Source organism: Acomys russatus, chromosome 16 (genome assembly GCF_903995435.1).
Source record: "Acomys russatus chromosome 16, mAcoRus1.1, whole genome shotgun sequence".
Classification (NCBI taxonomy): domain Eukaryota; kingdom Metazoa; phylum Chordata; class Mammalia; order Rodentia; family Muridae; genus Acomys; species Acomys russatus.
The window spans coordinates 24638701-24655401 of NC_067152.1; the positions used below are offsets into that span (position 1 = coordinate 24638701).

At 38.5% G+C, this 16701-nt stretch overlaps 1 protein-coding gene across 2 annotated transcripts in view; it reads left to right on the top strand.

Moving 5' to 3' along the window:
• Positions 1 to 11746, top strand: part of Cdk12 (cyclin dependent kinase 12) — a 54790-nt gene extending 43044 nt beyond the window's left edge. The window contains exons 10-14 of one of the 2 annotated variants that reach the window (XM_051158475.1): positions 719 to 835; positions 1959 to 2090; positions 3640 to 3851; positions 5682 to 6134; positions 10639 to 11746. In XM_051158475.1, the coding sequence (XP_051014432.1) occupies positions 719 to 835; positions 1959 to 2090; positions 3640 to 3851; positions 5682 to 6134; positions 10639 to 11351 (1627 nt within the window). In that variant the 3' untranslated portion in view covers positions 11352 to 11746. The remainder of the gene's footprint in view (positions 1 to 718; positions 836 to 1958; positions 2091 to 3639; positions 3852 to 5681; positions 6135 to 10638) is intronic. The other variant, XM_051158477.1, reaches the window with a different exon arrangement.
• The last annotated feature ends 4955 nt before the right edge of the window (positions 11747 to 16701 follow it).

Genomic DNA, 16701 nt, shown 5'->3' on the forward strand with positions numbered 1-16701 from the left:
CCATAATAAGCAATTTAGGGAAAGCTGGAAACTAGAATAGGATTTGGGCCCTCTTGCTATACTTTGCTTTGTTCCTTTTTCCTTTTCTTTTTCTCTGTTCGTTTCCCTTGTTCTTTCTCTTTTGGTTTGTTTTTGTTTATTTGTTCATTTTGAGACCACAAACTACTAAATTTTTACCATATGAAATTTATTCTGTAAAGTATGGTTGCACATGCCTTTAATCTCAGCCTCTTGGAAGAAATAGGATCATCTCTCTAAGTTCAAGGCCATCCTGATCTACACAATGAGTCCAGGATAGCCCAGGGTACATAATAGAGAGACCTGGTCCAAAGAAAGAAAGATAAATTAATTCTAAAAATGAAAAAAGAAAGAAATTAATTCTAGCCTAATTCAATAGAATTGATAATGAGAACATTTGTAGGTTAAAAACATTTTTTATAAAATAAATGAATCATTTTGAGTGTATTTTCAGTATTTTTTCTCTTGCTAGCTTTTAGTATTTCCAGTATGTTTTCTTTTATATTGCTCCTCTTTAGACCAAGTAAGGTTATGCTTTGCTTTTTTTTATTTTCTTTTGTTTCAATACCTACTAGTGTAATAATGTAATATGTGAGAGTGTCCAGACCTCAGAAGATGGTAATTTTTTCTTGAAGAACCTCTAGAAGTAATGGCGCTAATGACTGACGTGATTGCACTTACATTTTGGCTTTCTTTTCAGTCGTCTCTGTGGTAGCCCTTGTCCAGCAGTGTGGCCTGATGTTATCAAGCTGCCCTACTTCAACACTATGAAACCCAAGAAGCAATATAGGAGACGCCTAAGAGAAGAATTCTCTTTGTGAGTTTAGCAAAGTCCTTTTGTATCTCTTTTTGTTTCTAGCTTCTTTTGGAATTTGACTTTTACAGTTAATCCCAATTTACTACAACATTTTAATTACATTTTTGTTGTCATTTTGTTTTGCTTTTCTGAGTTGGACTCACTATGCACCCCTGGTTGGCCTGGAATTCACTACATAGACCAGGCTGGCCTCAAACTCATAGAGATACACTTGCCTCTATCTTAAAGGTGTACACCACTAAGCCAAGCCACATTCATATATTCATTCATATATTTGTATACGGGTCTGGATGTAGAGGTAAAAAAAAACAATTTTCAGGAGTCCACTCTCCTCCTACCATATGGGTTTCACAGATATAACACTGGTCATAAGGCTTGGTAACAGATTCCTTTACCAGATGAGCCACTTCAGCTAGCCCATTTTTATTTTACATGGATTAATGTTTTTCCTGCCTGCGTGTATGTGTCCGGTAACTGCAGAGGCCAGATGACGGTGTTGGCTCCCTGGAACTGGAGTTTGGAAGATTATGAGCTGGCATGTGGGTACTGGAAACCCAGGTCCTCTGCAAGAGTAGCCAGTGTTCTTAACCTGTGAGCCATCTCTCTAGCCTTAGACATTTTACTTTTGAAGAGTTTGTTTGATCAGACCCTATTTCTAATTTTTTTCTCCTGAAGGCCATGGACAAATAAAAAAGCCATTTTATTTTGAACAATATGTGGATTTCCTGTATTCTTTTGATCTTCCTATGGAAAGAGAACAGAATTGTTGGTTTCATTAGTTTTCATCTGCGTTGTAGTATTTCTTAAATCATGACTGAGATCTGTTGCTTACATAAGCCAATTTACAATTTTCTTTGCTCAGTTTTACATGGAGAATTAAATTCTTTTAGTTTTTCGTAACAAGATGTCTCTGTGTAGCCTTAGCTGTCCTGGACTCACTTTGTAGACCAGACAAGCATCAAACTCACAGAGATCTGCCTGCCTCTGTTTCCCCAAGTGCTTGGATTATAAGCGTAGGCCACTGTACCTGGCTATGAGATGGAAATTCAAATAACTTTTGATACGCACTTCTTGGTTTGAGAACATGGAGTTGTGAGTTTTGATTTCTCTGTTCTTTCTATAGCATTCCTGCAGCAGCACTTGATTTATTGGACCACATGCTGACACTTGATCCTAGCAAGCGTTGCACAGCGGAACAGACCCTACAGAGTGACTTCCTTAAAGATGTGGAACTCAGCAAAATGGCACCTCCAGAGTAAGTTTTGGTGGCTGTATAATGATTCTAAACTTCCTGCTTGACTCAGAAGAAGAGAAACTGAAAAAGATAGGCTTATCAAAATAACTGCAAATGATTGTCAGTCCAGATGGAGTGTTACTGTGGATAAGGTCAGATATATTAAATAAGCAATAAATTTAACTATATTTGATTCAAGTTATTTTCTTTTCTTTCTTTTTTTTTAAATTTATTTTTTATTAGTTTATTCATATTACATCTCAATTGTTAGCCCTTCCCGTTTCCTCCCATTCTTCCCTCCCTCCCATTTCTCCCCTTCTCCCCTCCCCTATGTCTGTGACTGAGGGAGACCTCCTCCCCCTATATATGCTCTCAGAATATCAAGTCTCTTCTTGGTAACTAGCTATCCTTCCTCTGAGTGCCACCAGGTCTCCCCATCTGGGGGACATGGTCAGAGATTCAAGTTATTTTCATTTCTGAATCTCTAGTACATTTTATGCTAAACAATATCTTTGAAAATATTCCTTGTAGTTTTTGCTCTTAACCATTCCTTCCGGTATAATCATTTTAATATGTATTTCTCACACTGCCAGAACAGTTCTAATTTTAAATAGTTTGCATCAGTGTCAGGTTATTAAGGTGGTTGTGGTTTTTGTTTTTTTCTGCTTTGTTTTTGGGTTTTTGAGACAGGTTTCTCTGTGTGTATCCTTGCCTGTCCTGGACTTGCTTTGTAGACCTGGCTAGCCTCAAACTCTCAAGAGACCTGCCTGCCTCTGTATCCTGAGCACTTGGCTGTCATTCTGTGTTGACCAGGCTGGCCTTGAACTCACAGAGATCTGTCTGCCTTTGTCTCCATGACTTTTTATGTAAATACAGTCTTGGTGTGGATCTCTTTCATCATAATTTATTTTTAATCCTTTTTTTTTAACTTACATATTTGTGTATGTATGTGCATGTATGAGTGTACGTGCACACACATGTACATTATACGACACTTGCATAGAGGTCAGAGGACAAAGTGCTCCCATTCTTCCTTTATCTATCCACTGAATTCTGGTGGTAAGGCTTCTGCTACAAGGGCCTTGGCTATCTGGGCTATATCTGTGACCCTCTTTCATTACAATTTTATGAATATCCTGTACACTATAGGATCTTCAGAGATTCCATAGCCACGTTTAACTTTATGGCACATAAAAGATCTTTTTTTGCTTTTGTTTTTCGAGTCAGGGTTTCTCTTGTAGTCCTGGCTGTCCTGGACTCATTTTGTAGACAAGGCTGGCCTCAAACTCATGGAGATCAGCCTGCCTATACCTCCCGAGTGACATAAAAAAATCTTTCTTCATTTTATACCACCCAAACCAGTATTTGACTATATAGGAGCTGCTTCTAGTATTAGTAAGATTCTTATTTCTTACTCCATAAATCTTTGGGTCTCTTTCTATGAGCTACCACCTGCCGTTATTCTTTTTATACTGCATTCTAACATTTCTTTGTTTCCCTTGCTTTTTAATTTAGTTCATTATTCTACCATTTCCTCACTACCTACTCTTCTTTGTTTTGTGTTTTCCAGCCTACCTCACTGGCAGGACTGCCATGAATTGTGGAGTAAGAAACGTCGACGGCAACGGCAGAGTGGTGTTGTGATAGAAGAGCCACCTCCATCCAAAGCTCCTCGAAAAGAAACTACCTCAGGAACAACAGCTGAGCCTGTGAAGAGCAGTAGCCCAGTACCACCTCAGCCTGCTCCTGTCAAGGCGGAGCCTGGTCCTGGGGATGCAGTAGGTCAGTGGTGAGATGCAGCCTTCTGTTTTTATTAAGTGTGCTTGAGTAGATTTTGAGGATAGAATGCATATATGCTCATATTCCTGTGTTTTTGTCCAGTTGAGCATTAGAAAAGAGATTGATGTCTCCATTTCTGAGGAGAAGTAAGTCTTAATTATTGCACATTGTTCAGAAAGCTTACAGTAGGAATATTATATTTCATGTAAATTATTGTGGAAGAAACCAGCCAATTAAGTAAGTGAAACTTAGGTTAGTTTACTCATGGATTTTTAAAATTAATTTTATTTATGTATATGGGTGTTTGTCAGGATGTACATCTGTGCACCTTTTATGCTTAATGCATGCAGAGGCCAACAAAGGATGTCGAATCTTCTGGGAGAGACAATGGTTAACTGTGATGTGGGTGCTGGGAATAGAACTCAAGTTCTCTGGCCCATTAATCACTGAGCTAGCAATAATTTAAAATCATCATGTTAGGTTTGATAAGACTTTAGAATCAAGTCATGTCAAATCACAATTGCTAAATGTAGTTGATTCTGTAGACTGCTACTTGACCTATTATACTAAAACAGTGTCAAAATAATCATTACAACCAAGAATTTCTCCTATAATATCACAGAGGTTTTTTGTTGTTTTTGTTTGTTTAACTGCAGAACTTTTTCATTTTCCCTTCTCTATTGACCCAATGGCCAGAACGTATGATCTTCCTGCCTCAGCCTCCAAAGTAACTGAGATCACAGTTTTTTTTTGTTTGTTTAGTTTTGGTTTTTGGTTTTTGGAGACAGGGTTGCTCTGTTTAGCCTTGGCCATCCTGGACTCACTTTGTAGACCAGGCCGGCCTCGAACTCACAGCGATCCACCTGCCTCTGCCTCCCAAGTGCTGGGATTAAAGGCGTGTGCCACCACGCCCAGCTACAGTATTATTTTTAACATTTATTTGGTACATATTAGACTCATCCAGAAAACCTTAAAAAATAAATGCCCTCAGGTCAATGTTGTGGCAAATAATTGCTACATAGCACTCAGGTGGTAGAATCTGGAGGATCAGAAATTCAACGTTATCTTCTACTACACACCAACTTTGAGGGCACTCTGGGATATACAAGATAAAAAGCCTTGAATAAATGCCAAATCTTGTGGCACATTAGGCACCTGAAATTTTTCTTTCTTTTTTTCTTTCTTTCTTTCTTTCTTTGGCACCTGGGTTTTTAAATCCATCTTTACAGTGTTTACATATAATAATGGCTGAAAATCACTGACCCATTTTGTTTGTTTTATGTATATGGGTGCTTTATCTACATGTACATTGTAATCTGTATACCAGAAGTGAGAGTTAGATGGTTGTAAGCTGCCGTGTGGGTGTTGGGAATTTACTCAGTGCCTTCGGAAGAGCAGTGAGTGCTCTTAACCATTGGGCCATGTTTCTGCCCCAAAATGTCACTTTTATATATAGTGCAGAGATACTTTAGTTAGTCCTTGTATTTTATTTGTTGTTTATTAATTTTATTGAAGGTGCCACATAATCTGTGCAGACATCAGAAGACAACTTGTAGGAATTGGTTCTCTCTAGCATATGAGTCCTGTGCTTTATAATAACACTTGTCATTCCTAGTGTCAAATGCCTTTTACCTATTGTGCCATCTCACCAGTCCAAGTCCCTACATTTTTATACGAAAATAAAGATTAAACTGTAGTGCAATAATCTGAGTAATTATGAGGCATTCAAAATGAAACTATAGCTTTGGGTACTATAAATTGCTTTTGTCAGATGAAGTCAAACGGCCTTGCCCTTCCTTGTCATCTTATATTGGCTCCACTCTCATCCCACAGGCCTTGGTGACATCACACAGCAGCTGAATCAAAGTGAATTGGCAGTGTTATTAAACCTGCTACAGAGCCAAACTGACCTGAGCATCCCTCAGATGGCACAGCTGCTTAATATCCACTCCAATCCAGAGATGCAACAGCAGCTGGAAGCCTTGAATCAATCTATTAGTGCACTGACTGAAGCCAATTCCCAGCAGCAGGACTCAGAATCCATAGCCCCAGAAGAATCACTGAAGGAGGTGCCCTCTGTGCCTGTGGTCCTACCTTCAGCAGAACAGACAACTCCTGAAGCTTCAAACACACCAGCTGACATGCAGAATATGTTGGCAGTTCTCTTGAGTCAGCTGATGAAAACCCAAGAGCCAGCAGGTAATCTGGAGGAAAATACCAGTGACAAGAATAGTGGGCCCCAGGGGCCCCGAAGAACCCCTACAATGCCACAGGAGGAGGCAGCAGGTAAACAGACCGGTCATGAATCTCATTGAGCTCAGGTGCTGTTGATCCTCTTAAAAATCTCTTAATAGTTTCTTTTTTACATCATTGGTCTAGGTTTCAGTTTTCTGTAATCAGGAGAACATAGAACCAAATGATGTATATCTTGTCCAGCTTTTTCATTTAAGTCTCAAAGCACCTTTCATATGCTGATAAATTTTCCAATTAATAAGTTACTGGTAAGTAAAGCCCCTATGTTCTAATCAAGAAAACCAAAGTTATAGGTATTGAAGTATCTTGAACCGCTATGTATGTGGTACTAGCCCTAGAAAATCTGAAATAAACATCAAATTGTTCTTTACATCTAGTAGAGTGGATCCTGGAAACTAGAATCTTATTTGGAAGACACAGTCAAGAAAGTCCTACCTAATAAAAAGTCATTTCGGGTCCTGAATATAATTGAGGAATTGTTCTGAGCAGATAAACACATTACATTTTCTTTCCAGAAAGTAATAGTACCTAAAATTGATTGTTTTAAGTCTGTGTTTCTGAAAGTTGACAGTGGAATCAGGAAGTAAGCATTATGAAAAGAAAAAACAAAATCTGAAGGGGAAAAAATTTTTGTGTCACATGACCACACTATACAGCTTATTAGAGGGAAACACTTTGTAAATTCTCCATCAGTTCTGATCCACAATCTGTTTGCAAAACCTTACTATCTGAAAGTGTTTTCAACTCCTTGGAAATTTTCATTCTCCCTGAAGATCCCATGAATTGGGGAACAAGAAGAGGCACAGAGGCTGAAGAGGTATACTTACTTTGAACTTTAGGATCCTGCATTTATGTTTCATCTGGGTTGGTACAGAAAATATATTCTTTATTTTCATTAGTAGAAGGTCAACTACGTACCCTGTTTTTTCGCATGTTATTAAAAATTGTTAAAACTGAAAGACAATAAAATTAACCTTTTGTGAATAGGAAAATTGCAGCCTAAGAAATTTAAGTAAGTCTGTGCTTCTAATTATTGGCAGACAAAACTAGAATTTACACACTGATATGTCTTGATTCACTTGTTATTTTCAGTCATGATTACGGTGGTTTTAGTAGACAGAGTAATACAAAAGGCTAATGCTGGGGCTGGAGAGATGGCTCAGAGGTTAAGAGCGTTGGCTGTTCTTACAAAGGACTTGGGTTTAATTCCTAGCACCTATACAGTGGCTCACAGCTGCCTGTAACGCCTGTTCCAGAGGATCTGATGCCATCTTCTGACCACTACAGGGACCAAGTACACATGTGGCAAACAGACATATATGGAGGCAAAACATTAATACAATGAAAATAAATAAATATTTACATTTAAATAAAGAAAAGGCTGTGTAGAACTAAAGCAGGCATTTTATCTCCTGTCTCAAATTCCAGTCCTACATAGTCATCCCTCAAAAAATAAATAACAATTTTCAACTCAGAAAGTACCTGAAAGATCTTGGTCAAATTAAATAATATCCTGTTTGGAAAATATTCACCGAATAATTAACTCAGCAATCTATCCAGTCCGTGATGAAGTTGAACAGAAGACAAGTCATGACATAGAGCCAGAAATTAGATAAGCTTCTTAGAGGAGTATGTGAACAGGGCACACCTAAGGAGGAGCACAGAGGTTGGGTACGGCTCGACATACTTCTATCCCTGCACGCAAGAGGCCTACCCGATCCTACATGGTAAGGCCCTAGCTCAAAAAATACAAAACAAAAACAAACAAACAAAAAGACCAACCACCAAAATTCACAACTAATTATTATAGTCATCCCTGGATTATCTTGTATATCTACAGTTTTTGTAGCACAAACTGACCTCAAAACTGTGATCCTCCTCTGCCTCTTGCCTCCCACCACACCTGGTACCTTTTCTTTGGCCATTTCACTCTTCATGAGCACTTCCACCAGAGGGCAGACTGTATAAAGCAGAAAGGGGATGATCTTAGTTTGGCAATTTTGTTTTTCTATTCTTGTTAAGAAAGGATACTGATTGAAACCTAATAAAAGAAAAATTTTAACTATTTTTTACATTTATTTACCTCCTTCCATTAGTATAAAACTGTTATGGAGTGACAATATCAGCACTTTAAATCTGAGGGCAATATGATTCATAGTTTCTATTTTTAGTTTTAGTTCCTTTAAGAAACCCTATTGACCTTAGTAGCTCTTTAATGAAAAAATGGTTTAACTAGAAAAATATAAACTTTAATTGCTACTTTTACAGCCATGCTTTTTAAAATTAGAGGTTGTTGTGGGGTTTTTTTTTTTGTTTGCTTTGTTTTGTTTTTTCAGTATTAAAAAACCTGGTGTTTTCTTTTTTTCTTTTAATGTCTCTGGTACTTGGATATCTTTATAAAGAGAGATAACTTGTATTGACAGTAAAAGGGTATGAAATAGAATACATGGTTATACTTTAATTTTCCTATTCTTTCAGATTATTTAGATTTTGTAAGTATTGTAAATTATTAGTAGCTGATTTCTTCTGCCTTAAATTAATTTTTTCCTTGCTACTCAGCTGACCAGCCAATCAACAAGTAATGTAGACTTACATATTACAGTTGTACTATTTCATTTCAGAACTGAAGGTTGATACCCTGTTGCCTGCCTGTTTTGTGCCTTCAATCCCAGAAACTCTAGGCTGTTTGCCCTATTTGTTGTTTTATAATAGCACCTGGCCTCATTTTTCACTGCACAACGTTCATTTGGGTTTCTTTTTTTGCGGGGGGGGGGGGGGGGGGGGTTGGGGATTGTTGTATTTTGTTGTTTGCTTTTTTTGGGGGGCTTGGGGGGTTGGTTTTTTGTTTTTTTTTTTTTTGAGACAGGGTTTCTCTGTGTAACCCTGACTGGCCTAGAGTAGCTTTGTGGAACAGGCTGGCCTTGAACTCACAGTGACCCTCCTGCCTCTGCCTCCTGAGTGCTGGGATTAAAGGTGTGCCAACATGCCCGTCTCTTGTTGGTTTTTCGAGACAGGGTTTCTCTCGATAGCTCTGGCTATACTGGAACTCACTCTGTACACCAGGCTGGCCTCAAACTCAGAGTTGCCTGCCTTTGCCTCCCTGAATGCTGGGATTTAAGGCATGCGTTACAGGCCTGACTTGTCTACTGTTTTTAGAGTGCTTTCATTTGTATACTTGGGGAGTATTATTTATTGTAACTACTTATCTTACAAAGTACACTTATTATACTACAGAAATGTCAAGTTGTAACCAAAACTGGTTTGGGCTTGACTAAGTAATGACATTATATCATTAACTAACAAAATAGAAGAATGATCATGTAGATGTTTCAAAATGGTCCCATTGGGAAAAGAAAAATTGGTCCTTTGGAAGATAAAGCCAAAACATTAAACCTTTTCTTTATCAGGTTGAGGGCATTAATCTTACTATGTTTTTGTTCTACTAATTGTGTGTAACGTAAAGTCATTTTATCTCTCTCATGTCCTGCCTTGGTAAAAGTGCGTTTTTAGGCAAATTTAAACAACAGTGAATAAGGAAAATCTGGGACATGTTTCAAGTAAGAGCTCTTAGTAATAATTGAGTTCAGTAGTAGTTCAGTATATTCTTAACATAGGATGAACACATTTTTTTTTTTTGTTTGGTTTTGGTTTTTGAGACAGGGTTTCTCTGTGTAGCCTTAGCTGTCCTGGACTTGGTTTGAAGACCAAAGTGGCCTCAAACTCACAGAGATCCGCCTGCCTCTGCCTCCCTGAGTGCTGGGATTAAAGGTGTCCACCACCATGCCCTGCATGCACACAGTCCAGTTCTGCGTAACACGGCTAGAATGATTTTTTTCATAGCATTAAAAAAACACGCAGAAGGTAAGAAAACACAATTGGAAATTACAATAGGATTACTTTGGTCTTTGCAATTATTACAATTATTCAGGAAGCTGAATAACAATGTGGTTGATTAATACTCTTTTCTTGAGGATACGGTTTATAGAGAGAAATGACAATTTGGAGAAACAAAGAATCTTTATGTATTAAGAAGTTTTTTTTTTTTTTTAATTGCATCTCTCCTATATATTTAGTTGTATTTCAGATTAATCTTATATCATCAAACATTGTATAAATGTGTTAGCCATATTTTCACGTTGTACAGAAAGATCATGTCCTTAAAATGTGACTACAACGTGTATATTGTTGCTTCTCATCTTTCTTCTTTCTGCTTTATTTTCAATAATGTTTTGATCTAACATCAGAAGAGATGGAGAGGTTCCCAACAGCCCGCTAAATCTCAGACAGAAACATTCAGGACAGTCATTTCAAACATAACATCTTTTTATACCAGCCGTCAGATCCAGAACACAGCTGTTTTACTTCTAATGGCTTAATTATTTTATTTATAAATTTCAGTTTGCTGATCCCAAGATTTTTTTCTTTAATATATCTGATTGCTTGTATTGGTATTTATTTATGTTGGGCAGTATGTGTTTGTGTTTATAATCACATGTGATTTTTAAGATCGTGTTTAAAAGAAGTAACCCTTCCACAGCATGTCCTCCTCACATTCTTCCACCAGAGAAGAGGCCCCCTGAGCCCCCTGGACCTCCACCGCCGCCACCTCCACCCCCTCTGGTTGAAGGCGATCTTTCCAGCGCCCCCCAGGAGTTGAATCCCGCCGTGACAGCCGCCTTGCTGCAACTTTTATCCCAGCCTGAAGCAGAGCCTCCTGGCCACCTGCCACATGAGCACCAGGCCTTGAGATCAATGGAGTACTCCACCCGATCCCATCCAAACAGGACTTACGGAAACACTGATGGGCCTGAAACAGGGTTCAGTGCCACCGACACTGATGAACGCAGTTCTGGTCCAGCCTTGACAGAATCTTTGGTCCAGACCCTGGTGAAGAACAGGACCTTCTCAGGCTCTGTGAGCCACCTTGGGGAATCCAACAGTTACCAGGGCACAGGGTCAGTTCAGTTCCCAGGGGACCAGGACCTCCGTTTTACCAGGGTCCCCTTAGCATTACACTCAGTAGTTGGGCAACCATTCCTGAAGTCTGAGGGAAATAGTAACTCTGTGGTACATGCAGAGACCAAATTGCAAAACTATGGGGAGCTGGGACCAGGAGCCACTGGGGCCAACAGCTCAGGAACAACTCTTCAGTGGGGGGGCCCAGCTCAGTCTTCTGCTTATGGAAAACTCTACCGGGGGGCTGCAAGAGTCCCACCACGAGGGGGAAGAGGGAGAGGAGTTCCTTATTAACACAGAAACATCAATGCCCTCAAAGATTCCTTCCCAACCCGTCTGTCCATCTAGTCCTCTGAACCTTTAATGAAATACTTGCCAGAGCAAGGTAATCATCTGCATTTGGCTACTGCAACACGGTCTGTTGTTTTCCATGCTCACTTGCTACTAGGAGGCAAGTCAGTGATGTTGGCACCAGTCCCTCTTGGATGGGCAATAGCCAGAATGTTTACTTCTGCTCTGTGTAGGAGCTATACTAGAAAATAACAGAGAAGAAGAGACATTCAATCTTAAAGTACTTGTTGCATTAGCTTATTGCCTACACTTGGGCAGAAGAGAGTTTTGAGATGGCTCTGGAGAGGCTTTGGTTTTTAAAGTAGTATTTTTTTTTTTCTCGTGTGTGTGTGTGTGTGTGTGTGTGCGTGCTTGCACACATTGTGTGTGTGTGTGTGTGGTTTCTTTTGAATATTTAGTTCCCCTCCAACATCCCCACAAGAGAGTAGTGTTCACAGATCTGAGTGCCTCTTAGGCCTTTGCTAGAAGGGAAGCAGTGGACTGGCTGGCTAAGTGTTTCCTTCCTCTACCATCTCACATTTTTGCTTCAGTGAGCACTCCCTCTATCCCTGTTAAGCATCTTGTACATACCTTTTTCCAAATAAATCATCCTTAAGTTTGCTCAGCTTTGGCAAAATTTATGTCCCTCTCCCTGCACATATAGCAGGCTGTAAAAGGGGGCATTTTTGGGCAAGTAGGTAGATTTTACCCAATCTTTGCTTTTCACTTGTTTACTTCCCCTTCCCCTCTCTCCTGTCCCTCTCTCCCTCTGTCCCCCTTTTATTTTTCCTTTGTCCTCCTTTGTATGTCCACCCCTATTCTCTCCCTGTATCTTTTTGAGCTATTTGGGGGGAAAACATATAGTAGAGATGCCCAAGAACCTGGAATAATTACTTTTCTTTTTTCTTTTTCTTTCTTTCTTTTTTCTTTTTTTTAATAAAGGAAAGGAAATTCAAACTCCTACATTGTTCTCCGTAACTCTTCAATTCTAAGATTTTTGTTTTGTTTTTGTTTTTAAGCCACGATCTGATGGGGAAGTTGATTTGTAAATGGACAGCCTAGGACATTGCTGCTGAGCTCTGGTTAGAGAGTCCTTCATACCTAGAGGGGTAACAAGATCAGTAAGCATGTTTGTTTACATGTATATTTTATGTTAAAAAAGAAAAAACTTTAAAACAGAGCTTTGTGTTATTATCAGAGGAAAAAAAACATGAAAATACATAGACATGTAACCTAGTTTAGGGTATATATCTGAAGGTACGTCAGTCCCTGATACCTTTAAAGAAAAAAAATTTAAACCATGTACCATGAGAAAGAACAGTATTGATAAGTATACATCATAGGATGTATAGCCTACCATTTCTTGTAGGTATTATTTTGTGGTAAAGGGTATAGAGTATGACTTCCCAACAAGAACTTTGCCATATCAAAACAGGAAATAGAAGAGAAAAAGGATCTCAGAGTGGGGTAACTTGGGAGGCTTCTCATGGCTTCCATTTCTGAGTACCAACATCTGGAGTATTATAAACAAAGACCTGTGTCATATAATTGATCTGCACAGTCTTAGGCATATGTGAAATGTAGGTTAAGTTCCCTTTTACTAAGAAAGGCAAATATACTTCATCTTGGAGAATAGTTTTCATAACTCAAATGAAATTTCGTGTTTCAATACCAAGTTCTTATGTTAAACAATATATTTAGAAAGGTGTATTTAAAAAAATTTGAGGCGAATAAACCCTCTTGAGCTACATAAAATTATTTTCCCATGTTACTGAAATAGATACCAGTGTGTGTACTTCTTTATTTTCTGGGTTTTGGTCTGGCTTTGCCGTAGGCCAAACACTAGTAGTAAGTGAACCTTCTAGCCATTTGGCTTTAATAGCTTTTTATACTGGGATATCTCGTTAGATATCCTAGGCACACTGACATGCATTAAAGTTTATCTGTCTGTACCTTCAGTCTGCTGACTAGTCCTCAGACATGGGCCTTATTTTAGAATATTTTAATGTAAGGTATTGGGCCCCAGTCCCCTATTTTTGATTAAAGAAACTGAACTAGGATGCTTAAGTATCAGTTCAGTGAAAAAGAATTGTTTTCCCATCAAATATGAATAAATTTCTCTATATATTTTCATTGTATTTTGGTTATCGACAGTCACCAATAATGCTTTCCCTTCCTCTCTGTCACACTATATTTTTAATTATGCCAAATAGTCTAAATAATTTACATAAGCTTCCATTCCCCCATCCCTGCTAGGGAAGGAGATGAGTGTATGTGAACGTGTGTATATGTGTTTATGATCCCATTTCATCCCACCCCATTTTGGGAATCTAGCCTTTAAAAAATATTTTTATAATAATTTTGACTACTTCTGAACACAGAAAAACTCATCTAAATATCCTGAAATCTGTGGAGGGAGAAAAGACATTTGGCCATTTTCCAGCTATATTATCTATAAACATAATGGAAGTAAAAAATTGGCTTAATTTTCAACCTAAGTGTTTGGAAAGTAGAAAACGAGTTAATTCCATTCAAAAGTGCTGACTAGTGGTTTGAATGTTAGCTATTGTACCATTATTAAATACATTATTTTGAACAGATGAGGAATCTGATTCTGTTCATAAGTAAGAGGCAAAACTGGCTTGACCATGATCATTTTTTGTATGTGGTTTAAAAAGCAGATTTGCTTAATCCAGTTTCCTTAGTTTTCATCTGTCTATAGGGATAAGAGTTTCAAATAACATCAGATCTATGTGTTTAAAACAGAGCGGCTAGCACAAATTTGTATGTAGGACTTTAGTTTATACCATAATCATCACCCAACACTTTTGTGTCTGACTGTGTGTTCAAGTGTGTTCGTGTGTTTGTGTGTGTGTGTGTGTGTGTGTGTGTGTGTGTGTGTGTGTATAATATGCATATATAGGTACACTGCTAAAGTGGTTACCAGCAGGTTTTGAGAGAGAATGGTGCATTGGAAAAGTGTCAGTTGCCACCTCATTATCCCTGATTTATAGGTTCCTGACACTGTATTCCTTTCTCTCTCTTGTTTTTGACCCCCATTGGGTGTACCTTGTCTATGTACAGATATTTTGTAATATATTAAATTTTTTTCTTTCAGTTTATAAAGATGGAAAGTGGAGATTGGAAAATTAAATATTTCCTGTTAATATACCACTTTTGCTCCATTGCATTTACTTCTAATTTCTGTACCTTTTGAGCATATCTAATCATGCATGAAGGACATTTTTTTCCTTTATCTTGTGGGTTCTCTATTTCAGAAATACTATAGTCTCATAAACTACCAAAACAAAAGAAAATTTCTCAGGGTTTGGAGAGTCACTTGAAAATTCTAGAGTAGAAATAGAGAATTAAAAATTGAGTTAGGGGAATCCATAAGAACATAATCTTAAAAAGGGAAAAAAGTAGAAAACTGATGGATGGTAGTATGAAGCCATCGAGAGTTGAGCTTCATGTACCCTGACTTGACTCCTCCTGACAGGAGAGGTAAGTGGGTTTGAGCTCAACATCATCAAAAAAAAAGTTGGTAAGAAGTTGTTTAGCCCCAAAGGGCACTCTGAAACCAGGCTCCCCACCGTTCCACCCAGTTTGGTTCCTACAGTGTTACAGAAGAGGGTCAGCATGGGGATCTGCATCCGGCTCCCTTTAAGATTTCCTAACAGTACTAAGCCAAGAAGTGAAGCAGAGTTGTTTAACTGTTAAAGTCTGTATTGCTCCTAAAATCTTTCCCAACTCTACCAGAAGAGAGTTGTTTAGAGCACTAGAGAGTCCTTGACAATGTGCACTACAGTCTAGCTAGGAAGAAGGCAAATAAAATCCATCAGGAGAAAGAAAGAAAAAAATGTTTGAACTTTCTGTGTGGGATGAGCAAGTTGTAGAAGCCTAAGAGGCACCCAGGATATGGAAAATGAAGGATTAGAAAGCTGCTGCTTGAGGTTGCTGACCTGGGCAAAATCATAGCCCTTCTTACCCTGAAGGAGAATGGGGAGCTCAAGATCATTCCGGTTCCAGGAGTGTTGTTACAGGTCCTTTCAGGGACAGTGAATTGGTTTTAGGTCATTATGCATTGCATGTTTGTGACTAGGTGTGAATTTCAAGCTATCAAAGAGTGTTGTTTCCCCTTTGTAACAGTATCTGCAGTAATTCTGAGTCTAAAGACTAAGCCTGAACTTTTTTTTTTTTTTTTTTTTTTTTGTACACAAAGCCATTTCCCTATAGAAGCCTTTTCACTTCCCACATTTCTCCAGCATTCTTTTGTCAGGTACACACTCTTAATTTTAAAAGGCTAATGCTTATGGTGAGTTAACAGTGTTTTTTGTGGCAAACTGGAGTTTCTACGATTAAAGATTGCCGCCGGCCCCACCCCCGTTGAATTTTTGAAGTTAGCGAGTTTTCTTTTCACAGTTAAGTAACTCTAAGAGGCTAGGTAGAGTGAGAATGAGAAGTTCCTTGGTGAAAACAATACCATTTCAAGCGAGAGGCTTTTTAGTTGGCCTGAGAAGTGCAGTGAGCATTCTTGGACACTAGTTGATTTTTTTTTTTTTTTAAATTGTGCAGGTTTTCTCATATGCAGGAGCACCTCCAAAGTTTTTCTACAACCTCAGGATACTTAAGTGGAAGGTTCCTTCATCTCAGGTTGAAAGACGCCTGTGGCAGTCATTGGTGTTATCTATCCTGCCCTCCTCACTGGGCTGTCACTCCCCGTTCTACCTACTTTCCTTTCATTTTCTTACTTCTTCCACCCACCTTTTTCTTTCCTGTCCCACTCAGGATCATGCTAGGATGGTTTGAGTCTACCATAGTTACTGATGACTTAACTCTGCTGAGTGTTTAGAGTTACTACTGTTTCATAGTCTTCAAAAATTTTACAGGCAATTCAGAAAGTGAGTATCTGGGTCTTTAACTTCTGGAGTGGGAGGTAAAGAACAAAAAATACCCATGTTTTGTTATTGCTAAGGTATGAAAGGAGCTTCTGAGTTATATATTCCTGCTTCCACTCTTTTGACCTTCATCTCTACCTTCTCCCTTGTCTTAAGGGTGTTACTTTTGCTAGTGACATTTCTAAGTTATGTATATAGGGAATAAAGGTTGATGAGGAAAAGGTTATATGGTATGGAGTAGAAAGATACAGGCTGTTTTGATGCTTTGCTGATTATCACTATGGTGCCAAACTGTTTTGGCCACTAGGTTGCTCTCCTCTTTAAAAAATTAGTGATCCGCTACTGAGAAAAACAGATGTGGAGTTGCTCTCTCATAATTTTTAGACAGTTGTTGGTGAAGCTTTCCTATTACTCAG